Source organism: Leishmania mexicana, chromosome 19 (genome assembly GCF_000234665.1).
Source record: "Leishmania mexicana MHOM/GT/2001/U1103 complete genome, chromosome 19".
Classification (NCBI taxonomy): Eukaryota; Euglenozoa; class Kinetoplastea; order Trypanosomatida; family Trypanosomatidae; genus Leishmania; species Leishmania mexicana.
The window spans coordinates 32,634-57,897 of record NC_018323.1 but is presented as its reverse complement, the minus strand read 5'-3'; the positions used below and the strand labels follow the sequence as shown (position 1 = coordinate 57,897).

General features: G+C 55.9%; 6 protein-coding genes across 6 annotated transcripts; all 6 read left to right on the top strand.

The window, feature by feature from the left end:
- Positions 1 to 696: 696 nt before the first annotated feature.
- ANC1 (putative ADP,ATP carrier protein 1, mitochondrial precursor) lies at positions 697 to 1,650 on the top strand (the record flags this gene model as incomplete). Its single annotated transcript, XM_003874150.1, has 1 exon — positions 697 to 1,650. One exon carries the CDS (start codon positions 697 to 699, stop codon positions 1,648 to 1,650), a length of 954 nt encoding a protein of 317 aa, XP_003874199.1.
- Positions 1,651 to 6,225: 4,575 nt separating this feature from the next.
- Positions 6,226 to 7,179, top strand: LMXM_19_0200 (putative ADP,ATP carrier protein 1, mitochondrial precursor; the record flags this gene model as incomplete). Its single annotated transcript, XM_003874149.1, has 1 exon — positions 6,226 to 7,179. The coding sequence occupies one exon, from the start codon at positions 6,226 to 6,228 to the stop codon at positions 7,177 to 7,179; it is 954 nt and encodes a 317-aa protein (XP_003874198.1).
- A 2,895-nt stretch (positions 7,180 to 10,074) lies between these two features.
- LMXM_19_0190 (conserved hypothetical protein) lies at positions 10,075 to 10,566 on the top strand (the record flags this gene model as incomplete). Its single annotated transcript, XM_003874148.1, has 1 exon — positions 10,075 to 10,566. The coding sequence occupies one exon, from the start codon at positions 10,075 to 10,077 to the stop codon at positions 10,564 to 10,566; it is 492 nt and encodes a 163-aa protein (XP_003874197.1).
- Positions 10,567 to 12,149: 1,583 nt separating this feature from the next.
- Positions 12,150 to 13,373, top strand: LMXM_19_0180 (putative map kinase; the record flags this gene model as incomplete). The annotated part of the gene is made up of 1 exon (XM_003874147.1): positions 12,150 to 13,373. One exon carries the CDS (start codon positions 12,150 to 12,152, stop codon positions 13,371 to 13,373), a length of 1,224 nt encoding a protein of 407 aa, XP_003874196.1.
- A 4,704-nt stretch (positions 13,374 to 18,077) lies between these two features.
- Positions 18,078 to 22,550, top strand: LMXM_19_0170 (conserved hypothetical protein; the record flags this gene model as incomplete). Its single annotated transcript, XM_003874146.1, has 1 exon — positions 18,078 to 22,550. One exon carries the CDS (start codon positions 18,078 to 18,080, stop codon positions 22,548 to 22,550), a length of 4,473 nt encoding a protein of 1,490 aa, XP_003874195.1.
- Positions 22,551 to 24,096: 1,546 nt separating this feature from the next.
- On the top strand, positions 24,097 to 25,239 carry LMXM_19_0160 (metallo-peptidase, Clan MG, Family M24; the record flags this gene model as incomplete). Its single annotated transcript, XM_003874145.1, has 1 exon — positions 24,097 to 25,239. One exon carries the CDS (start codon positions 24,097 to 24,099, stop codon positions 25,237 to 25,239), a length of 1,143 nt encoding a protein of 380 aa, XP_003874194.1.
- Between the last annotated feature and the right edge of the window lie 25 nt (positions 25,240 to 25,264).

The following is a 25,264-nucleotide window of genomic DNA, read 5'->3' as shown; positions in this document are numbered from 1 at the left end:
TGGCAGGCTGTGAGGGGTAGGGTGGAGTTGAGCTCGTGCTGTATGGCGGAGGGTGGGTGCGTCGGAAACGAAAAAGACAGTGTGAGCTTTCTTTGGGCCTGGTGCTCAATGGCTTGCGCTGCGGTCTCGTCCTCACGTCTGTTTCGCCTGTACTTTTTTTCTTGTACTGCAGTGCTGTACTCGATAGACTTTCCGTTGCTCTATGTGCGTACAGAACCCGCCAAGGATTGCTGTCCTTTATTGTGGGTCGTATCTGTCTGCTACAGGCTTTTATTCTCCAAATCGATACCAATCGTATATAATAGCAGTGGTCGTTACCTGCAAGAGCCACTCGCTCAAACAAAACGGGCCCTGCTTGCGGCGCTGTAATACGGTCACGCCAGTACCGAAAATGCTTTGTCCCTGCAACTTGACGAAACAGCGAGTGAAGTGGCAGGCGTGATACGCTGCTTTTTGAATGTAACCATCATATCCTCTTTTGGAGGCTTTCTTGCCGCCTCTGCTGTCACGGAAAGTGGGCAGGAGTGTGACGAAGGTGGTGGTGGTGCAGTCTGCACTCGACGCCACGACGCCGTCCTCTCGTACTTTCCGAAGTGGTTCCTTTACTTCGTCTTTTTCCCCACATCTGCTCGTTGTTTTCTTTTGTCTTTTCAATCGTGCTTTGTACTTCAAAGCTCTTTCCGTTTTCTATCAAGCATGTCTGCCAACAGTAACTCTGCGGCCGCTCCGAAGAAGGCGCGCCAGGATGCGCCGAAGCTCGGCTTCTGGGAAGAGTTCATGATCAGCGGTTTTGCCGCTGGCGCTGCCAAGACGGCCGCGGCGCCGATCGAGCGTGTGAAGCTGCTGGTGCAGAACCAGGGTGAGATGATCAAACAGGGCACGCTTGACCGCCCGTACAGCGGTGTGATGAACTGCCTGACGCGCACGGTGAAGACGGAGGGCTTGTACTCGCTGTGGCGCGGCAACCTGTCGAACGTGATCCGCTACTTCCCGACGCAGGCGCTGAACTTTGCCTTCAAGGACCAGTTCAAGCGTATGTTCAACTACAAGAAGGACCGTGACGGCTACATGAAGTGGTTCATGGGCAACATGGCGTCCGGCGGTCTTGCCGGCGCTGTGTCGCTGTGCTTCGTGTACTCGCTGGACTACGTGCGTACCCGCCTCGCGAACGACACGAAGTCTGCGAAGAAGGGCGGCGAGCGCCAGTACAGCGGCATGGTGGACTGCTACATCAAGACGTTCAAGACCGACGGTCTGGCAGGTCTGTACCGCGGCTTCTGCGTGTCATGTGTGGGCATTGTTGCGTACCGCGGCTTCTACTTTGGCCTGTACGACACGCTGCAGCCGATGCTGCCGGTGAACAACTTCCTTGTGAACTTCATGCTGGGCTGGATTGTGACTATCGTGTCTGGCCTGATCTCATACCCGCTGGACACGGTGCGCCGTCGCATGATGATGACGTCCGGCACCGGCAAGAACTACCGCAACTCGTTCGAGTGCTTTATGCAGTGCGTGAAGAACGAGGGCGCGGTTTCGCTGTTCCGCGGCGCTGGCGCGAACATTCTGCGTGGTGTCGCTGGTGCGCTGGTGCTGTCCGGCGTTGACGCTATCAAGCCGTACTACATCAGTACTCGCGCGGCGAGGAATTAAGGAGTGAGAGCGGTGAGATGCACGTCAATCTCCCCTGCTTCTCTCTGTCCTTATAGGACGGAGGGGTAGGGTAGGGGCCAGGGCGACGGACGACGCTTTTCTTGTGTTCAATTTGTGTTGTGCTTTTCTCGAGTTGTAATCCGGACCTACGTGATGTGTGCTTCTCTTATTTTCTTCTCTAGTGTTTTGCGCCTCTCTTTGTCCCATTGTCTGTGTGTTGGTTTGGTCAGGCATTCTTGGGTGTGAGATATGTATGAACTGGGTGGGCCCAGACGCGGCACTGCGATCTCCCCTGCACCGCTGCTGCCTGGTCTCTTTCCACGTGCGTGTGCGTGTGTGAGAGAAATTGATGGGGGGGGGGCGTGAAACAATCAGAAGAAGAGGATGTGCCAAAGAAAGACAAGGAATGTAACACGCAAACAAAGGGCGGGAAAAAGACCGGTTGTGGGCGTGCTGTTTGCCCACCAGAGCGAGAAAAGTAGGAAAATGAGAGCGCGCCTCTTATCGATGTGATAATCGAGTCACGCGTTTGTTTTAGGTTGGAGAGAAGCGATAATATCTAAAAAAAGGTGAATAACATGTGTGGTCAAGTACGCAAACCAGCACACACATATATCGGCAGAACTAGGAAATAGATCATACGCATCCACACACGCGCGTATGTCGGTGTCTCTGCGTGCGATCTTGGGCAGCGCATATTCTCTCTTGCGCTCTTACTTTTCTAAAGTGCCGTTGTATCGTTTTTGTTTTGTGGTCGCCTCTGGCGTCTCTCTCACGGTGCTCAAGCTCACAAAGGCGCTCGTCTGATGGGGTACATTTCAAATACAGAGGATGGAGGGCCAATGAAGTGAAAAGGAGAACGGCTGTGAACGTTGTTTCTCTTACTGTTTTTTTTTAAAGATGGGCTTTTGGCCCGTGTAAGAAATAGCGACAAACGGAAGATGTGGAAGGCACTTTCACACACAGGCATACACGTGTCGTGATGCGTTGCTGTTGGTGGGAGGCATCCACGCATATGTCTTTCTCATAAACACGTGCCACTGTATCTTCTACAGTGTTCATAAGAGTGGTGTGGGGCCGGGAAGTCGCGAGCAACACGCAGTCATTCGGTCTCTTGATTATGGGAGAGGTAGGCCCATGTCGTCAGCTAAGTCCGCATGGCGTGCCTACGCCCGCTGAACTGGTGAAAAGCACTCTTCCCTCCAGTTGCAGTACCCCCCCTCTTGCAACTCTGAGGTTTACCGTCGCTGCCTCTCGTCGTTGGCTGGAACGCACGGAAAATGGAGTAGACCATGAGATATTCTCATCCCCTGCCCCTCTTCGATGGCAAAATGTGCGCATGGCATGCTGCGTTGAATACTTCCAAGGCTTCCTCGTCTTACCCGCACGCTCTTCGTCTTTCTTTTTTTGTCTTATCGAATTTGTGTCCATCAAAGGACTCGACAGCGGCGGCGTTTCTTCACACAACGCACTCCACTTATGCTCTATCGAACCCATCCCACATGCCTGCATCGGCTTCATTTCTGTCCTGCTCATGCCCATCCATGGCAACACCCGGATTCTTAATGAAGAGACGCGCTCACACATCAAAAGGAAAAACAAGTGAAACTATAGACATTCTGTGTCGCTCTGCTGTATAATCGTTGACGTGCACTGACGTATGTGTGTTTGTGTGCGTGTATATGCTTGCACTTTATCCACGCAAGGGCGTCGTCATTTCCTTGCCTCTTCTTTTTGCTGCTGCCATTCTTTGCGCCTTCTCTTCCTTTTCTGTTTCCTCTCAGCCTTGCCGCGTAAGAATAGCCGCGAGCGTGGGAATTGAGAGAGGACGCCTCCCGCTTTGTGTGCGTGTGTCACTGATACACGCACAGGTATACGTGTCCCCCAGTCACAAGGATGCACACACAGACAAAATCATTAGCATGCAGCGGCAGATACAGGCAGGCGCGCTAGTACCTTTTCTGCTGTTGATTCTTGCCCACTTGCACTTCCTTCACCGCCTTTTCCTTCACCCCTCTCCGGACCTTTGAGACTGGATGTGTGTGCTCTCTCTGTATTACTCGCCCTCTGCACCTCTGCATCAGTGCAGCGGTTTACTTTGCGTCTGTGCTTCCTGTTGTTTTCTGTCCATTTTCTCTTTTCTTTTCGGTACTCTCACCAGAGATGACAATGCACCCCTTACCACCACCGACAATGTGACTCATGTTCGCACGAAAAAAATGGAGGACACGTTTCCACGGCGTCCGCATCAAGCGCCTACATCACCGCCTTCACGGTTCACGTCCCTCTTGCTTTCTTCTCACTCGTGACCATGTCCTTTCAATGCAAGCGGGGCAGACACACCGTAATGAGAGCTTCCAAGACAAGACAACGAAATGGGGAAAAGGGGGAGAAAAGAAAACGCATGCCTGCTCACGTGTACATAAACTGCAAGACGTCTCCTCGCGCTTGAGTGCGTCGACACGTGAAAGGGGGCTCGCGGTGGCCATTGCCATGCGTGTGAACAGCTGACGCGTCTTGTGCGGCAGGTGGACAAGCGTTTTTCATTTTTGTTCTCTCTCAGGCTCGACGCAGTAGTGCCGCAGCGCCCTCTACCTCACTGTCACTCTCGCCATGGCGCTGATAACTTTCCAGCACCGGAGAAGGAGGGGGCGAGACAAATGCTGCAGGTGAGAGACCGTCTTCTCCCGCTTACCTGCTCTTTCCCTTATATGCAATGGGGCAGCGGTGCGGAGTGCGAGGGAGTGGGATGAAGGCGAGGAGGAGAGGAGACCGCTGCACGTAAACGCACTTGCACGTTAGTTTCTAACGCACCCTCAGTTTTTTTTCTGTCTGTACATTGAGGCAACCCTGATGGCGGCGGAGGGGACACCTCCATGCGTGGTATCCACGGTCCCGTACCCCCACTCTGGGGGGAAACCAGGCAGCCCCTCTGTCCGTGCCAAATGCCGAAGCACTTCTGCTGCTGATAGGGCCAGGTACCTACGGCGTGTGGGAGGCCAGTTCGACGTATCGCTACTGATGTCGGCGGCCGGGTCCTGGATGGCGCTGCGTTGGTGCGACCTGTGAGAGTGAACATATTTGTGCCATCCATATGATGGCTAGAGCGTGAGCGTGACTCGAGCGTATCTCGCCCGGCCCTCACTGCCCTGCCGATGGGGGACGCCTGTGTGCCACCCCGAGGGTGGTGCGCCGAGGTGGCGGGCGGCATAATGGGAGGCGACTGTGTGGCGGACTGCTCAGCGGGTGGGCAGAGTATGAGGCAGCGACGGTGCTCCGATGACTGTGTCGGTGCATTGCTGTAACGCGCTTCTGACGCTGCTTCGCACCAGGCGGAACGGGGGCCTGTGGCAGGCTGTGAGGGGTAGGGTGGAGTTGAGCTCGTGCTGTATGGCGGAGGACGGGCGCGGGGGAAAAAATATACCTCCACACAACAGCCGCTTCTTTCCTTCCGCTGAACCTCTTCTCCCTCCCCCGTTTTTACCGACTGCCGTGTGGTTTGCGCACAGAACGTGCGTGTGTGCGCGTTTTTCTCTAGTTGCTTGTGATGATACGCGTCACCCCTTTCCGTCTGTACGTCTGCACCACTTCCCCGGCACGACGCCTCCGCAGCCCTCTCTCTTTCGGCTCTTTTTGTTTCTTTTTGCACCCCATTCTGCTTCACTGTTCTCTCTCGAATTGTTATTTGTGTTTTCTTGCGCTCTTGCTCCGCTGCAACATGTCGGCGTCTCTTGCACGGTCTGCGTACAAAGCGATGGAGACGGAGTTGCCCGCACGAAAGGGTCACGCGTCAGTATCCGCTGAAAGTGCCAGCAATGGTCTGTATCACGTCTCTGCCCCCCCTCCCCCGCTCGTCGACCTGTACGTGACAGGAAGTGCAGGTTTGCAGAACTCCCGGCATGTGTGCATGTGCCTTCGCTTGACTACGTGATGTCGTTGAGATAGCGTCGAGCGCTTGCTAACACCAAATGGGTTCTCTAAAGCTGAGCGTGTGACGTGCCTTTGCGAGGTATGCGGCGAGCTTGGGAAAGATTCGCACATCCATGCCTACAGAGAAAAAAAGAGAGCTGAAAGGAAATAAATGGACGCAGAACTGCGTTCAAGCATTGGGAGGGTCAACAGGTTGCTATTTTCCACGTCCACCTCTTTGGCAGAACTAATGGTTGGTGCTTCGTTTCTGCCATAAGTGCTGGATGCACCGCTTCATTATGGCTCGTTCTCTTTTTTTCTGCGGAAGCTACTGTGCAGCGTCGCCGACGATGGTTCATCTCGACATGTCCCCGCCAGCTTCAGTGTTTCCTCCGCTTTACCACCTCGTGAAATGCACTCTTCTGTAGAATCACTTTCCTCTGCAATTTTCTCGCTTTCTGGCCCATTGACCAACCCCCGGACCACACTCACCCCACTCACTGACCCACGACCGTCGCTACGCTTGACCTGCACCACCACATACAGTTCCTCCCCGCTTCTTCTATTTTTCCGTCCTCTTCCGCTTACCACTCTTTGTCCATATTTTTTAGTCACTTGTTTCACTATACACCAGCGAAGCCACGTATTCACCACCGCAACGAAAGGATGGCTGCCAACAGTAACTCTGCGGCCGCTCCGAAGAAGGCGCGCCAGGATGCGCCGAAGCTCGGCTTCTGGGAAGAGTTCATGATCAGCGGTTTTGCCGCTGGCGCTGCCAAGACGGCCGCGGCGCCGATCGAGCGTGTGAAGCTGCTGGTGCAGAACCAGGGTGAGATGATCAAACAGGGCACGCTTGACCGCCCGTACAGCGGTGTGATGAACTGCCTGACGCGCACGGTGAAGACGGAGGGCTTGTACTCGCTGTGGCGCGGCAACCTGTCGAACGTGATCCGCTACTTCCCGACGCAGGCGCTGAACTTTGCCTTCAAGGACCAGTTCAAGCGTATGTTCAACTACAAGAAGGACCGTGACGGCTACATGAAGTGGTTCATGGGCAACATGGCGTCCGGCGGTCTTGCCGGCGCTGTGTCGCTGTGCTTCGTGTACTCGCTGGACTACGTGCGTACCCGCCTCGCGAACGACACGAAGTCTGCGAAGAAGGGCGGCGAGCGCCAGTACAGCGGCATGGTGGACTGCTACATCAAGACGTTCAAGACCGACGGTCTGGCAGGTCTGTACCGCGGCTTCTGCGTGTCATGTGTGGGCATTGTTGCGTACCGCGGCTTCTACTTTGGCCTGTACGACACGCTGCAGCCGATGCTGCCGGTGAACAACTTCCTTGTGAACTTCATGCTGGGCTGGATTGTGACTATCGTGTCTGGCCTGATCTCATACCCGCTGGACACGGTGCGCCGTCGCATGATGATGACGTCCGGCACCGGCAAGAACTACCGCAACTCGTTCGAGTGCTTTATGCAGTGCGTGAAGAACGAGGGCGCGGTTTCGCTGTTCCGCGGCGCTGGCGCGAACATTCTGCGTGGTGTCGCTGGTGCGCTGGTGCTGTCCGGCGTTGACGCTATCAAGCCGTACTACATCAGTACTCGCGCGGCGAGGAATTAAGGAGTGAGAGCGGTGAGGTTATTATGTAACGTAATGCTGTGTGCTGATTTCCTCGTGGAAAGGGCGTTGGAGGACGACGGGGGTATCCGAAGACGATGTGGATTGAATTCAGTACGGTACTCTCTGTATATGTCCCGACACCCGCCACATGCGCACTGGAGAACGAGAAACTACCTTCTCCACACCGCACTTAGCTTCTGTTCGCTTGCCTGTTTTCTGGGGTAGTAAAGTGGGCGAAGCGCCATCTCTCCTCTTTGGCTTCTTAGAACCGTCCCTGAGGTGGGCCACAGTGTGTATCTGTGTAGTGCTTTCTCGTGGCTGCGCACGTCCATCTTTTTGGGTGTTGTGTGTTGATGCGCGAGTCCGTGTACATATCACGTCTTTCTCACCTTGTCCCCGCTCACATCTCCAAGCCACACCGTTGTTGTTGCTGCTCGTGATGTGTGTTCTGTGTGCTTTCCAAGGACCGGGATTTGGGGGGGGGGAGGGTGCGCGGGTGTGTGTGCGTGCAGGCGTATCTTGTACGCGGTGAAAGTTCACTGGAAGCAATGTAATGTTGGATGCGGAAGCGTGTGTGTGTGCGTGTGCCTGTTGATGAGGACATAATGTTTGCTACGTCTTGCTCCTGTCCCTCAGACACATCGCTTTGCCTCTGACTTCTCATTTTTCATCTCGTTTTTAACCCCCCGAGCGAAAAGGAGAACAAGCAGAAAGAAAGTTCGCGGCGTGTCTTTGGCTAACATAACAACACGCTTATTTTCCACTGTATTTTTGTTTCAGTCTGCCTCTGTATCTTTGTGCTGTTGATTTTTCTTACGCCCCCCTCCCTCCCTCCCCATACGTACGTGAGTCTGTCTCTCCCTCTTCGCCCCCCTCCTTCTCCCTGTGCGTGTGCGTGCTCGCATCTGTGAGCATGTGTCAGCGTGATGATGCTGGTGTGTGTGTGTCCATGTGTTTGGCCTCTTTTTTTTGCTACTGTGCGATGTCATACACGTGTAAATGGTTAGCACTTTTTGATGTGAGGCCGCAGTGCTGCGTGTAGGTGCATGTGGATGTATATCTGTGTGCATGCGTGCGAGTGTCTGCGGTTCAGAGTCCACGCTTTCCTTCGGGCACGAACCCGGCTGAGTGTTTTTGCATGTGTGCTTGCGTACGTTTGCGTGGCGAGTATCTGCTTTTCTTGCGTCACCCCTTCCCTGAACGTGCAGGACCAAGTCCGTCTTGTTCCTCATCGTGCCAGACCGTCCGTAAACTCTCCTCCTCGCTCGCTCCTCGCCGCAGCTTTCGTCGCCCGATTTACTTCTTTTCGGATTTCACCTTGTATGCATTACTCACTCGCCATTATCTGTTTTCCTATTTTCCCGACGCATTTCTGAGGGTAACCGAACAGTATCCTCGAGCGAAGAAGACGCGTTTCCACGTAGAGGGGGAGAACGGCGAAATGGACGCACCGTATCATCATGTGCATGCTCACGTGCCCCTCCTCACCAACCACTTGAGCATACATGCGTGTGTACACAAAGGAACACACACTCACACACGCTGACGTGCACGTGCCACTCCTCCTCACGTTGAAGAAAGGAAGAGAGGAGGGGCCACCTATCACCTCTCTCCTTTACCCTTCCTTTCTCCTGTTTCCACAGCATCGCCGCACGTGTCTGCGTGGGTGATATGCGTATGCCTATGTGTGTCGCAGGAAGGAGATGGCGAAGACACTGTAGAGAAAGCGGAAACGACACCGGTAGGTCGGGCTCTTACCACCTCACCTCCCTGTCGTCCCTTCGTTGTCGCTGCTCCTCTCTGTGACCCCGAGGCCTTCCTTCCCCACGTCTCCAATGGGCATGTGTACGGCATGAAGGCGGTCCTCCCTTGCTTCTCTCTCCGCTTCAGTGTAGTTGGGCAGCTTCGCACTAAGAAGAAACGAAGGAGGAGGCGCAAGAAAACAAACAAATAAAAAAACAAAGCAGAAGACAAGAAGAGCGACGTGCTTGTGTACTTTGTGGTTGTGTGCCCCTCATCGATGTCGACCTGCACTTCCTTTGTGTGTGTGTCATGCGTCTTCCTTAGCCTCCCTGGTTTTCTCTGGCACCACGTCTTATGCCTCAGTTGCGGAGAGTCACTACATCGCCTTCTTACCTCATCCCTTCCGCCAGCCATGATGACACTGAGCACCAAATACGAACACGCACACGCACATACACGCTACATGTGCTCTTCTCTTTCTGTTTTTGTTTTATTTGAGTGTGACTGAGAGTGATGTCAATCAGCCGTAAAGAACACAAGCAAAGGAAAAAAAGCAGCCGAGCCAGTAACGACTTTGACGCCGTGCGTTGACGCGACTGATAAGGCAGAGGGATTTGTGTGCGCCGAAATCCGGCAGTGCCGAGGGAGATGCCCATGAGGGCAACCTGCTGGCCCCTCTCTCACAATGTATCTCCAGTCATCTTCGCATTGGTGCGTAGCAACCCACCCCCGTCTGAGAATGCTCACCACTTCGGTCCGTTACCTCCCCTTATCCATGATGCACGGGTGTTACCTGTTTCAGTCGAATGATATGACGCCGACTCGCACCTCCTGTATTTCTCCCACGGATTCTTTATCACTCCGCACCCCTTTCTTTTCCTCTCCCCGACTTCATATTTTTCTCTCCTCTCTTGGGCGCTTTTACACGTGTCTCACTTCAGAATTGCTCAACTTGAAAGCGAACACAGCCACCAACATCCACTCACGTGTTTGTGTGAGCACCAACGTGCTACATCCACATATTCTTTTTTTTTTGACATTGACTGCCTCACCTCATCTTTTGCCTCGGTACTTTTGTTGTTGTACGCACACACATACACACGACACACTGTTTCTCACACAACTACTTCTATCAAAGGTAAGCGACAGAAAATGCCGAGGGGAGCTATTCCAACGGGCCAGGACTGGGAGGAGCAGCGCTTCAACTTCCAGCAGCGTGGCGGCGGTGGCTCGACGCAGCCTCGAAAAGTGACGGAGCGCGATGCTAACCGTGCAATGCAAAGCGGTCAAAACGTGCAGGTCCAGCGGAAGGAACATCAGCGTTTCAACCAGCAGGCCCTCAGCGCGGGCGCGAACGCGAAGAAGCTCGACGAGGACAACGAGACGCTGAAGGTGAAGAAGGTGGACCCGCACCTCCGCGTGCGTATTATGAAGGAGCGCCAGGCTCTGAACTGGTCACAGCAGGATCTCGCCCAGCGCATTTCTGAGCGTGTATCTGTAGTGGCCGAGTACGAGAGCGGTAAGGCGGTGCAGGAAGAGCGAGTCATTGTGAAGATGGAGAAGGCGCTCGGCGTGCACTTGCGCGGCGCCAAGGCTGGCGAGCCGATGGGCAAGACTCGTCCTACTCCAAAGCCTCAGGAATAGGCGGAGGAAATGAGGCCCACGCTCCTCTCGTTCCGGCGGCGGCAGCGCCCTGCCGGCAGTCGGTGACCGCGCACTGTATGGCCCTGGTTCTGACCTGGGAGCTGGCGTGGGGGAGCCGAATAGGGCGAAGGATGAAGATGGATTGGAGAGAGCGACCATATGAAACGCTTGTCTTGATCGTCTCTCTTCCTCATTGCGTGTATGTGAGCGCGTGCGTGTCTTAGTTTACTTGAAAAAAAAGAAGAGGATACGAGAACAGCGAAATGCGCACACGAAGTACTCATCAACATGAACCCAGCAAACAGGAGGAAAACAAGTCAGCGGCCATTCCGAGCAGAATAAAAAGTGGACGCTGACGCGCTGCTGAGACCTTTCGCTTCCCTCCACTTTTTTTTCTTCGCGACCGCTCTCTCTCTACGCATCTGTGTTGTTCTCGTTTCTCTCTGAAGACGAGCGAATACCGTGCTCGGCGCCCCGTGTGTGTGCGCGCAATCATTGTGGAAGGTGAGGAGACGTGTGTGCGAAGAGAGGAAGGGAGCGAGAGTGGGCGGGGACTTTTTGTGCGCTGGAGAGCGCAAGTGACGTTGTGCCTTCAAAACGTCATGTACGAAAAGAGACACGGAATAGATTCGAGAATCTTGCCACCCCCGCCTCTGCTCCCTATTTCTCTGCTTGGTTCGACTGCAGGCTCGATGCACATAGGCGGTGTAACGGTAGAAGCGTCAGCAAAATGAACAACAAGAGAGAAAATTAAGGTCTCGACATCACATGCTCCACTCATTGTCATATGCGTGCGTTTGTGTGTGTGTGTGTGCTTCTGTGCGCTTGCCTACGCGCTCCGTCCATCATCAACGTGATCCATGTGACTTCTTTAGTCACCCACTCTTTCCCCTCTCTTTGGCTTCTGTTGCATCATACCTTTGCTGCTCTCCGCGCCTACTCTCCCTTCATGCACATTCAGCGAAAGTGCTCGTTGCTGCATTGCTTTTTTTTATACCGTTCTCCTCCTACTTACTCCCTCCAAGTGCTACACGCATACACACACGGACATAGTTATCTCCGTGTTGAGGCACAGCGACATTCGGCCTGACGGAGACGCGCAAAGCTGTGTGCGTGTGAGGGAGGTAGTCACTCCACGCGGTGGAGGGGGACAGTGCGAAGGAGAGCCAGCAACAGCATCAAGATCCAATCGGAACGGATAGAAAGAGACACCGATCACCATTACCACAACGCTTTCCCAAGAATTATCATTAGCCTTCATTTGCTTCGCGTTCTCCGGCTTCACGTTGTTGCCGCTTTTTCATTTTTGCTCCCCTCCCTCCTCCTCCAACTACGGCACCAGCGTGGGCGCACTTACCCCTTCGCACACACACACACACACACACACGCATACCTACGGAGGTAATCGTCGCCCACTCCGTAGGCTATTTGGATGCGACCTCCACTGAGTACAACTGAGCCCCTCTCCCTCCCTCCAACACACGCATCGTATCCACGACGTCCGTTTCGCTTTCTAACCTCAGTCTTTTTTTTGGTTTTGGTTGCTTTTTTACTCTTGTCGCGCCCCTCCTTGGGTTGGAGAGATGGAGCGCTACACGGTGATGGGCCAGCTGGGCGACGGCTCCTTTGGAACGGTGAGTAAAGCTCAAAACACGAGCACCGGCGAAATTGTAGCGGTGAAGAAGATGAAGCAGCGCTTCCACAGCTGGGAGGAGTGTCTGCAGTTGCGCGAGATTCAGTCGCTGCGCAAGGTGCAGCACCCCAACCTGGTGAAGCTGAAGGAAGTGGTGCGCGAGAAGACAGAGCTCTTCATGATTTTCGAGTACTGTGAAAAGAACATCTTTCAAATTCAGCGTCAGCGTGCCAATGAAATGAGCGGCCCAATGGCCTTTAGTGACAAAGAGATCCGCAGTATCATGTGCCAGACGTTGCTCGGGGTGCAGGCGATCCACAAGGCTGGCTTTATGCACCGTGACCTGAAGCCAGAGAACTTGCTCATCTCGGGCGACTTGGTGAAGGTCGCCGACTTTGGCCTCGCGAAGGAGATTCGCTCCCGCCCACCGTTCACGGAATACGTGTCGACACGGTGGTACCGCGCACCGGAGCTTGTGCTGCACTCGACGCACTACAACTCCCCCGTCGACATCTGGGCGTGCGCGGTGATCTTTGCTGAGCTCTACCTGTGCCGTCCCCTCTTTCCGGGTACTTCAGAGAGCGACCAGCTCTTTAAAATTTGCTCCGTGCTCGGCTCCCCGGCCCCCAATGAGTGGGACGAGGGGTACCAGCTAGCGCGCCGCATGAACATGCGCTTTCCAACTGTTGCGCCAACGCCGCTGCGCCACATCCTCACCACGGCACCGCCGGCGGCCGTGGACCTTATGGCGCAGATGCTGCGTTTCAACCCAGCGGAGCGACCCACGGCAACGCAGTGCCTGCAGCACCCGTATTTCACCGGCAGTGGGGGCAGCTCTGCGCTGTACGCTGGCATCGCCACCGGCCAGCCGCACAACCCGTTTCAAATGGCCGCCAGCGGCGCGATTGCTGCGCAGTCGATGCCAAATGTGGGCTTGACCAGCAACAGTAGCCCGCCACCAACCACGTCGAACGCGTCCCTCTTCAAGTACGCTAATCTCTTCAACCAGGGGAATCGCAGCCCGCTCTCCGTTAGCAGCACCTCTGCCCCATTTTCGGGCAGCAGTGCTCTCCAGGGAGGCGTGACTAGCAGCAACATGGTCCGCTCTGTACCAACGCAGCGCAAGACCTCCGTCCCCAATGCAGCGGACAGCGACGACGAGTTCAACTTCTGAGACATAACGGCACATACGTACAGACGCGCGCCCCTCTCCCCTGCTCACGTTGGTTTTCTTCTTGTTCTCCTGTGTGCGCGTGTTGCGTGTAGGGTGGTGTCTCTGCTTTTCCCCACCTCCCTCTCGTGCCGTTCGTTGTCGAGATGCGGCGGATATGGCGTCGCTCTCACTCCTCTCTCCATCGCCATCATGTCTGTCTTTGTTTTTCTTTGTGGGTTTTCTTTATCCTCACCTCTTCGTCCTCTCCCCGTCCTGTCGCGCATGCGTCTTTGTGTGTGTTTGTCTGTATCTGTATTTGTGTGGGAGATCGCAAAGGGGGGGGGGAACGGAAGGGGAGACGGGGTACTCTGTGGATATGAGGATGGAGCTCCTCAGTGGAAGATTCATGAGAAAGAAAAGAATTCATTTTCTGGTACCATGTCTGTGTCTGTCTGCGTGCAAGCTGATTTGCAGTTGCTGGCGCTGCTGCCACTGCTCCACCTGCCTTATTGACTGTGTGCTTCACTTTTTTTTGGTGCTGTTTTGCTGATTCTTTCCTCTTTCGATGTGCCGCACTGCGTCTACATCGAGAGGTCTCCCGCTATCAGGCTTTCTCTCCATTGCTATCCCCATAGCTCATTGCGGTACCTCCTAGAGGGTCTAAAGGGATAACGCTCCCGCCCCTTCACACCCCAGAGCCTTCCCTTCTTTTTGGCAACGAAACCGACGCCCCCCTTCCCCCCCGCCAGGCCAGCTTGATCTCATGTCACATTCCTTTCGCGTCTCCCCCTCTTTTGTCTCTTCTAGTTTTCCCCTCGTTTTGCGTGCTCTGTTTTCTTTGACTCTCTCTCTCGTCTCTCATTCACGTTTTTCATTCCGCGCTTTTCCTTGTTGGTTTCATGTCTATCCGCCTCTGAGTGCATCCGTTTGTGAGCTCAGTCCGATGTAAGCTACGCTCCTCACTACGTTTCGTTCTCGCTTTTTCCTTTTCCACTAACCCTTCTTTGGTTTTCGCCGTTTCGCATCGTTGGCTCTCTCTTTTTTTCCCGGTGCGTGCCAGCTGTAGGAAGTCGAAGACAAGGAAAGGGAAAGAGAGAACGAAAAATTCACAAGAGCGTGTGCGTTATGTATATATATATATATATGTAAGTGATGGCTTGGGAGTAATGGTGTTGGTGAAACAAGTGGCGACGACTTTGTTCTTCTCACCTGTTTTCCTCACGCGGGGGGCTCGTGTATGCGTTTGTGTAATGTAGTGGTCGCTTCTCTCTTTGTTTCTCGACTTTACTCTTTTCTTGTTTGGCTCCTCTCATCGATCTGTATGCTTTGGTTGTTGTGTTGCTGCAGCACTCCATGCAGCGGGCTGTGTGCGTACGGCTTCTCCCTTTTGTAGTACTCACATGTTTTTCTGTGCTGGTGTCTGTGGGCTCTGCTTTCCTTCAATGGTGCCAGGCGTCGCAGGTGGCAAGCAGCACAGGGTCTGCCAACACGCCCGCACGCACGCACAGGAATAGGGGCGATATATACTTATATCGCTCCTTTTTTATTTTTTATCATTGGTTTCGCTTTACAGAACCGCCAGCGCGTACCTCGGGAGACTGCACTCAAAAACTGCTGACTACAAGGGAACAGAAGAGGTTATATGTGTAGTAGATCTCCCCATCCTCTCCTTTTCTGTGGGTGTTTGCTCGACTTTACTGCTCATCTTTTTCTTTTTTATGACATGCCGTGCTCTTCTCAAAGTCTCCCACCGCCTTCGACGGTGCACTCTTCCATATTCCTCTGGGCCTCTTTTGTCTGTTTTCGAGCGCTCTCTCGTTACCCCCTCCACGCTTTCTCTGCCGCTCTTCTGTTCCTTCTTTTTGACTGTTAAATTCGCGTTTGTCGTTGTAAGGGGTTGTGTGCGTTTGTTTGCGAGCATGATTGGGGTGCTCGCGGATCTGCCCTTTTTTTTCTGTCTGTACATTGAGGCAACCCTGATGGCGGCGGAGGGGACACCTCCATGCGTGGTATCCACGGTCCCGTACCCCCACTCTGGGGGGAAACCAGGCAGCCCCTCTGTCCGTGCCAAATGCCGAAGCACTTCTGCTGCTGATAGGGCCAGGTACCTACGGCGTGTGGGAGGCCAGTTCGACGTATCGCTACTGATGTCGGCGGCCGGGTCCTGGATGGCGCTGCGTTGGTGCGACCTGTGAGAGTGAACATATTTGTGCCATCCATATGATGGCTAGAGCGTGAGCGTGACTCGAGCGTATCTCGCCCGGCCCTCACTGCCCTGCCGATGGGGGACGCCTGTGTGCCACCCCGAGGGTGGTGCGCCGAGGTGGCGGGCGGCATAATGGGAGGCGACTGTGTGGCGGACTGCTCAGCGGGTGGGCAGAGTATGAGGCAGCGACGGTGCTCCGATGACTGTGTCGGTGCATTGCTGTAACGCGCTTCTGGCGCTGCTTCGCACCAGGCGGAACGGGGGCCTGTGGCAGGCTGTGAGGGGTAGGGTGGAGTTGAGCTCGTGCTGTATGGCGGAGGACGGACACACGGTCGGAAAAAAAAGCTTCGCCTTTCCGCCAACTTTTTTTTCGTCTGGGCCTCGTGTTTGTGTGGTTCTCCTGCCTCCCGTCTCTCTCTGTCCTTTATCTGTTCCGATTGCTCTGGCTCCTCTGACCTTTCCCTCTGTTGCATTTTGTGCCTGTGGCTTCTTCTCACTCTTTCCACACTCTTCTCTGCACGTTGCTTCACGTAAAGATGTAGCAGGAGTGCTAACGGTTGGCGAGAACACAAGGGAAAGGATAATGACTGCGTTGAAGTGGTGGGGTGCTGCAAGCGCATGCAAACAAATGTAGGCGCAGGATGGGGCACCGCGGACAAGCACACCGGCACGACAGGGGAAGCGAGAGCGAGAAGGATGATGTTCAGCCGAGCTCACCTTTAGTGTACACACAAACGTCTTGACAGTTAAGAAAGACACACACAATAGTAGCACTGGGCAAGGACGTTTTTTTTTATACCGTCAGCGTTCATCTCACGCTGGTCACCGCAGCGGCAGAGCAGGGGGCCAGGGGCATCACTGCCCTTGACTCCTTACGTATTTTTTGGTTTACTTGCAGGCCGCTCCATGCCAGAAGACCATGGGTGTCAGGAAGGGTGTGGGATGAGAAGCTACAGCTTGAAAACGGCGTCACCACTCGTTGTAGCTACTCCCACCGAAGTCGGCGAGTGAAAGCCCTTGTGAGCTGCGCTCGATGATGCCATCCGTCTCCGCTTCCACCTGCTTTTGTGTGTTGCCGTGCCCGTTGATTTGCTCTTTCTCACCACTTTCACCGCTTCTCACTCCGTGTCTGCCTCTCGCTTTTGCATGCCACCGAGTCTATCGTTTCTCTCGCCCACTGGCAGCAGATACAACACGACCCACTGCCTCCCCTTCAAAACTACGGAGTCACGCCGGAAGAGTGCATCGCTTTTGTTCATCACCGGCGCATCACGCCGAGGGACTTTTTTGTTTTGTTCCCTTTTTTTGTAGGAACAGAGGACACCACGCAGGGCCGCATAAATGCCAATTGCTCGACGACAGAGTGCTGTTCTGTGAGTCGAACGGGCACCATCGAAAGCAACAAAAGGCACAAAGATAGTAGGCAAGCACTCAGACAGGAGGTCAACACAAGCAAAAAAAATAAGCGCAAGGGCTGCTGCAGGGGCACGGCTTCTCTCTCTTCTCTCACTTCCGCACCCCTCTGCTGAAAGGAACACTTTTCACGTGCCAGGCGTGCTTTTCGATTACCCGCTGCGCTAGCACGCTTGAATGCAACACGCATAGCGAGGGTGAGCGACGACGTTCTTCGTTCCCTTTTCGTCTTCTCGTTCCGGCGTGCGCGCGAGTGGGTGTATAAGGAGGTCGGGGAGGGGCAGATTCTCTGCCCATCGGCGGCTGGTACAGCGGCAGGAGAAAAAAACGTGAAGAGTAGAGAAGCGGCAGCGAAGCGTTGGCGCTGTCTGTCTCCCGCATTCTTGATGATTTTCAGAGGGGTTTCGGTGACGTCTATACAAGAAGTCTCGCCTCACCGCTCAACACCACTCATAGACGCCCCACCTCATCTTCTCTCGTTGTCTCTGCCGTTGCTGTGCGTCTTTCTGCTGTCGACCTTAACCCAGCGACGACATTCTCATCAGAGAGAAACCCATCATTCATACATGCATCATTAGCGACTGCATTGCCGTACTGCATTTCCCTCACGCATATTTTTTCGCTATTTCTGTTTGTGCCTATTTTCTTCTTTCACCGTTCCCTCCAGCTGTTGCGTTTTGTCTTGTCTGTTTTATTATTCGCCTTTCAAGTTTTGCCAACGCGAGTTTGCGCCCCTTCCGCGAGAGACCGCGAGTTGAGGAGGGAGGCGTACTACTGCCCGTGATCTCGAGAGCCCTTCGTCTTGCACTGGTGTGCCAACAACCTTCGTTGTTTTCTTTCCTCTCTATCGCACATTCTTTATCCGTTTTTGTGTGGCGCAGCGAGTGTAGAGCAACATCGCGAGAACGCGGGAGTCGAGACAGACCCCAAAAAAGAGTGCAGCGCCGATACCCCGCCCCTTCGGACGCGTATACCTCCTTATTTTTTTTTTTCGTTTTCCGCTTTCGCTCGTTGCCTCCGTTCCCTACTGCGGAAAAGTGTCTTCCTCTTGCCGTTTTCCTCTCGTTTTGAGTGTCTGCCATTATCTCGACCAACCCACGTGCATCATGGCCCGTCGCGCACTTGCTGCTCTGCTATTGTTACTGTGCTTCCTGCTGGCGAGGAGCGAGGCTGCCCTCACCGCACCGTTTGGCGGCTGCGAGGCCGGCACAGCAGGCTATGTAATTCATTCCTCCGGTGAGAACGACAAGGGGGTGCAGTACTTAATGGAGAACGGCATCGCATTTGTTATCCTTCCTGCTACGGTCACCAATGGCGTTGTCATGTGGGAGAACGGCGAGGTCGCTGCGTGGATGCCGCCCGACTTCCAAGCTCCGTCTGACGCCCATTACCGCCTCATCCTGCGGAAGAACGGCGGGTGGGCCGTCATCGCCATGCCTTTTACGTGGAATCACCTGTGCACCGATGGCCGCGAAGACGCGGAGACGACAACGACAACGCAAATGCCGGACACGACGACGACTTCCACCACGACCACAACGCCTGCACCGACGGCCAACCCTCACCTGTCGTCATCATCATTTCAATCAGAAAGCTCAGCCTCCAGTAGCTTTGCGTCGCCTATCACGACGACAACTCTGGCTCCTTCTCCGACAACCTCCACCACCGCTGCGCCGCCGCAATCTGTGCCAACGGTGTCGTCGGTTATGCAGACAGTGAAGAGCGTCATCTTCGCTGCAGTGCCGACGGTGGATGTGATGGACTTCACCTCGAATGTGGTCTACCTTCCGGCGACGGCGACCCTTGTGGAGAACATGCAAGCGCTGCAGGCAGCCAGCACCGTGATCGCGGTACGGTTTGGTGCCACAGGCCCCGTGTCCGCTCTTTTGACGGATGCGACTGCCGCCTCCGTTTCGTTTCATGTGCCAAATGAGCTGTACAACGTCTCTGTGGTGACCTCGCATGCGCTGTCGCTGGTTACGCTAAACACCGCCGACATCCTGGCCGTCGGCTCGCAGCTGCGCATCACACCGGTACTGATCGCACTTCAGCAGATGTCCATCGGTGTGGTACTGCGCGATGAGTCCATCCTAGAAGGCACAGATATCCTGGCGACGGTGCGCTTCGCAGGGCCTGGGACGGCGTTACTGCATACCACGGATGTCTCCAAAGTCATCACGTCCACGCTGTCCTTCTCGATGGTCAACAACGGCGCCGTCGGCAGTCGCTGCAACCCGTCCACGTCGCCTATCCCGTATTTCATCACCCGCTATGACGTGCGCTTCCTCGTGCCGAGCAACTATGTAGCGCGAGTGCACGCTGGCCACAAAAGCGTCTGCGCTACGTACAACGGCAAGAGCGTCGTCGTGGCCCCTTTCGCGATTCAGGGCATCGTTGTGACGACTACGGCCGCCAGATTTCCTGCTGCAGCGGCGATCCCGATCAGGCTACAGGGTGGCACGACAACCGGCATCGCGAGGGGTGCCTACGCAGCTTTCGCGTCAGCGTCGTCGGACTGCACCTCGGAGCGGGCGAAAATCTCACTGCTTGCAGTGAACTCCTTTACCACCAGCAGCGACTCCTCCACCGTACCAGGCGCCCTCCTCGTCGCAAGCAGCGAAGTTCCCACTGGCAGCTACGTGTGCATGCGGCACACCTCCACCAACAGAAGGTTTTCTGTCAAGTACCACGGCAAGCCAGTCACAGTTGACGCAGCATCGATGCTGCCGGCGGACGCCGCCACGGCGCCAGTGCTAACCATCTTCAACGGCAGCTGTGGCTCTTTGAACTTACTAGAGTTTGTGCGTCCGCCTTCCAGCGCGGACGACATAGCCGCCTACTTGTCTGCTGCTTCAACGGTGTCAGAGGCCTACCGCGTGTTTCGCTTCGTGCCAGTCAAAGCAGGCGCCACCGCGGCGGACAAGGCGGCTGCGTGTCGACGCTTCAATGAGGAAGCAACGCGAGACGCCGTGAATGGTGCCATACAGTTCCCCTTCCCGCTCTACCTGCAGCAGGCGAACGGTGTGCTGTGCGCCGACGACGAGTACGTGCGGATTGACTACACGGTCATCCAGCCCACGAACTGGCTGATGTCTATGGCTGGCGTCAGCGACTTCGCCTCCCACATGCTGGTACTCTCTTCTGGCCCGGAGTACGACGCAGTGCCGCTTTCCGTGCGCAGCAGCGGCCTCGCCTCTGTCGGGTCTAGCACGGCGGTGCGTCTCTCTCAAGACGGCAGCTGCGCTTTTGGCTACACTGCCCGCATCCAGTCTTACGACACCCAGCAGTACATCGTCATCCCGACGGCGTCCGTGGGCGTGCACACGGTTTGCGCCGGGCTGTTCAACGAGACCGGCACGTCCATGTTTGTGTCTACCGGGTCACAGCTGGACCTGGCGTCGTACGTGCGGGGCCGACGCAAGTGGATGCACGAAGCAGGAATCGAGAGAACGGAGTGGACGCCATGTGGCAGCGCCTCCACGTGTGGCCTTCACACGCAGCAGGCATACATCAAGGTGTGCAACGGCGCCGTTCGGCGCAACGTGTGGCCGCAGCGGTTAGATGGAGCTTTCGTGGGCTCCGACAGTGTCATGGTGCTCATGGCCGGCAGTCTGCACAAGACGCAGGCGATTGTGCTAATGAACGACGTCTACGTTCCGGTTGCGGCTGCCTTTATGCACTGCCAGCAGTTCAGCTTGTTGCAGCTGTCCACCGACGACGGGGCAACGTACGGCGCGGCTGCCGTGGTACTCGGCAATCACCCGCAGATCGCGCTGAGCCCCGTCACCGATGTCTCTGGCGTTGTAGTGGGGTTTGTACCGTGGAACGCGATGTGCCGCGGGGTGCACACCGGTGCGGATGTCATGGTAACGCGCACGGCAGCCGGCGTCTCCGTGATCGACATGAGCGGGCTGCTGTTTACCAAGACAAAGGGCTATTACGCCGTGTGCGTGCGCAACGGCGTCGCGTGGACGCGTGTGACGGGCACGTACATCAAGGTCGTCATTGGTGGCGTCACGGTGTACCAGGCCGAGGGGATCAGCACCGGAGACGCGCTGACGAACCAGAAGAGCATTCACCTGTACCAAACGCAGACGGTGACGTGGGGCGTGGTGGGCACTTTTTCCCCCTCCGTGAGCCTCTTCTTGAAGCTGGCCTGGATGGACGCTACGTGCACGATGGACGCGGCGTACACGGCAGCCCTTCGCTACATCTCCCCCAGCAGCGCCAATGTGACAGTCGAGGCGTCGCTGATTGCCGCCGCGCCGGCAGGCGTGGCAGCACCGACATTGTACCCGTGCTACGCGGCGAACAGGTTCGGTAATACGGCAGCGCCGATGCCGTTTGAGCAGCACCGTGGTCGCTCCATCACGGTCACGCAGCTCACCCTCTCTTCACTCTTCTATCTCCCGTACCTCGAGCTCTCCGTCTTGGCCCCGGCTGACACGCGCATCCTCCTCACGGACCCTCAAGACCCTCCGATAATGCGGGTTTCACTGCAAGTGATGAGTAGCCCGAGCGACGTCCCCCAGTGCGGTGCTGCCGCTACGCATGCGACAGTGCTGAGCACTGAAACAGACGACCTTGGGCGCCGCTGGATGACGGTGCCGGCGCGGGTGCCGCAGACCTTCGGTGGCAGCGGGTCGACTAAGGTGTACTTGAAGATGTGCGCCACAGCATCGAGTAGCGCGAACCCGGAGTTCGTCGCTGTGGACGCATACTTGGTGCTCAGTGCCAACGCCACCAACCTTGCCGGCAACCCCATGTCGCTGCGGTTGACCTTTCTCCCACTAAACTCGTCCACGGACCTGCTCGACTACAAGGCTGCACAGTACGCCCTCGCCAAATACGCTGCAACGGAGCTCAAGATGCCGGAGACGGCGGTGCTGGTGGCTTCCCTCGGCAACAACGCTTTTGAGCTCTTCATCGACGATGCGCTGCAAACCGGCGCAGCTCCGCAGTCGACGATGACGCCGACGCAACAGCTCTACCAGACCCTCGCCAAGGAGACCGACTTGCCTCTGTTTTTGAATGGCCGCGACAACGTCACGGCCTGGTTTGTCCTTGCCAAAGCGGAAGCCGTGCACCTGCTCGACCAAACCTCCGTTGATGCCTACCCACCGCTGGCTCTGCCCGTATCGTGGTCTGCAGGCAAGTCCTTAAACTACACCGGCCTGAGTATCGCGCTCTTCTGCGCCGTCGTCGCGCCCACCATCATCGGCTTCGTCGCCTTCTCCGTTCAGCAGACCATCCCGACCCTCTCGCACTCGCACTTCGGCAAGAAGGCGGCCGTGTGCGTGGAGACTGGCGACTCACCACCGCCGCGCAACCCATGCTCGCGGGTGAACCTGGAGGTTGAGGGTGGTGCCACGAAGGACAAAGCCCGCGACGTCCCTCTGGTTGTGCCGAGAGCGGAGGACACTGCCCAGTGTCCGCTCTACGATTCGGACGACGAGGGGGCGACGCACGAGATGAAGGATATGGGCACCTCACCACCTCTGCGCAACGACACATTCGTCATGGCACACCGTAGGGGCATCTCCTCCCGCTCGTCCGTCGAGGATGAAGAGAAGAGCTAGAGCTCGCACTGAGGCGTGTGGACGAACACCACGTCGCCACCGCAGCCGTGTGTGTGGAGAAGTTCTGGCGTTTTCCTCTTTAAACCTTTTCTCGGCCCATTATGTGATGACTGATTAATTTTTCCGATTAAACAATTCACGCTTCACGTGTGTGCTTGTGTATGTATATGTGGCTGTGCGTGTGTGTCTATGTGCGTCCTTGACGCTGTCGGTGGCGGCAGCTGTATGGGCATCTGTGCATACGTGCGTGCGTTTGTGCGCGCGACGGCGTGTCGCCCACCCTCTCTCCCCTCTCCCCTCTCCTCTTGTTTTCCCCCTCATTTCTCTCCGCCGCCCACTTTCTCTTCCCCCCCCCTTATTCGTTCGGTTCGCCCGGCATTTTCTTCTTCTGTCGGCCCCTATGAGGCCGCTTTGCTCCTTGCAAAGACGTGTGTAAGCCGTGGAGAGGAAAATTTGGGGGATGCGGTTGGTGTCTAGTGATGCCGTGCGCGGAGGCCGCGAGTACGTGCGTGTGAGGGGCCTCACGGTTTGCTCGGCATGTGTGCGATTGTGCGCGTGTGTGTGGTAGTGGTGCGACGTTGACGGACTCGTGTATAACACGAACCGAGCACCCAAGAGAAAGAAGGCGAAAAAGCGAAAAAGTCAATCATGTCCCAACCAAGGTTGCGCACCTGAACAGAGAAGAACTGATGCGGATAACGCAACATATATGGCTGCGTGTGCGTATGTATATGTAGGAGTGCCAGCGAGGTGCCCGTGTGACTGCGTGTGTGCTTAGGAATGCATAGCAGCTAAACTGGCTTGCGGTAGAGAGGAGGTGGGAGTCAGCGCAAGCATGAGGATGAAGGAAAGGAAGCACGTACACCGCCCTTCTCATCCCTACCGGTGCTACCACCGTCTCTCCACCTTCCGCAGCTGCAGCACTGCACTGAAGGACGGTGTGGGGTGGCGTGCGCTCGACGCACATCACACCTGCTCTTTGCGTAACGCACGGCCGTTGCGTACGAGTGACGTGATGATAGGAGGAGTGTCGGCGCTGGGTGCGTCAGGTGGTATGCGGCGCCTCCATGCTGCACTCGTCGTCTCTTTCCTCATCCTCGGCCTCCCATTTTGCTGACCACATCGCTGAGGTGTGCATCTCCTGTCTCTCTTGCCCCTCTCCTTCCCCCTGCTCATGCATGGTGATACGCCACACTTCCCTCATGTTCTTCCGCGATTCCCTTTTCATCACTTCTGACGTTTCCGCCTTGTCGCTCTCTTCGCCCTTGTGCATCACACGTGCCACAACATCAATATTTTGCGCGCGCACGTCGCTGCATGCGTTGCAGTAAACTTGCGCGCTTCCTTCTGCACTCCCTTTTTGTTTCCTTTTCTTTGAGCTCATCACCGCTGCTTGACTGCCGCGGGCATTGGGGCTACCGCTTTCCTCACTCTCTCTCCCCTCAGGATTTTTTTCATACGCACGCGCACGTGAAAGTGGCGCACGCCGGACAGGGCAGCCTTCCCGGACTCTCCGATAACTAAACGCAACCCCCCTCCCCCCAAAATGCCAAAGAACGCCGATCAGGAGGAGTGGGAGGATTACGGCGACGAAGAGGTGCAGGATGAAGAGGAGGAGGATACCACCATCAACAACTCCGACGTGGTGGTGCGCTACAAGAAGGCCGCCACGTGGTGCAATGAAACGCTGCGCGTGCTTATCGATGCAACGAAACCTGGCGCCAAGGTGTGCGACCTGTGCCGCCTCGGTGATGACACCATCACCGCCAAGGTCAAGACGATGTTCAAAGGTACGGAAAAAGGCATAGCCTTCCCAACCTGCATCTCGGTCAACAACTGCGTATGCCACAACAGCCCTGGTGTGTCGGACGAGGCGACGCAGCAAGAGATCGCGATGGGTGACGTCGTGCACTACGACCTGGGCATCCACGTGGACGGCTACTGCGCCGTCGTCGCGCACACCATTCAGGTGACAGAGGACGACGAGCTCGGCAAGGACGAGAAGGCGGCGCGCGTCATTACAGCGGCGTACAACATCCTGAACACGGCGCTGCGCCAGATGCGTCCCGGTGCGACCATCTACCAGGTGACAGACGTAGTTGAGAAGGCTGCAGAGCACTATAAGGTGACTCCGGTTGACGGCGTCCTCTCGCACATGATGAAGCGCTACATCATAGACGGATACCGTTGTATCCCGCAGCGCAGGGTCGCGGAGCACATGGTGCACGACTACGATCTCGAGAAGGCGCAGGTGTGGACGCTAGACATTGTTATGACTTCCGGCAAGGGCAAGCTCAAGGAGCGCGATGCGCGGCCGTGCGTGTTCAAGGTGACACTGGACTCCAACTACTCTGTGAAGATGGAGAGCGCGAAGGAGGTTCAGAAGGAAATCGACTCTAAGTATGCCACCTTCCCGTTTGCCATCCGAAACCTGGAGGCCAAGAAGGCGCGCCTCGGTCTCAACGAGATGGCGAAGCACGGTGCCGTCATCCCGTACCCTATTCTCTTCGAAAAGGAAGGCGAGGTCGTTGCCCATTTCAAGATTACTGTGCTCATCGGCAACAAGAAGATTGAACCGATCACCGGCCTGAAGCCGCAGAAGGCCCCGGCGCTCGAGCCGTACACGGACGAGATGCTGCTTGCGACGAACAAGCTCTCGTTGTCGCTAGAGAAAAAGGCGGCTAAGTAGACGGCCGTGGCATCCGTGACGCTGC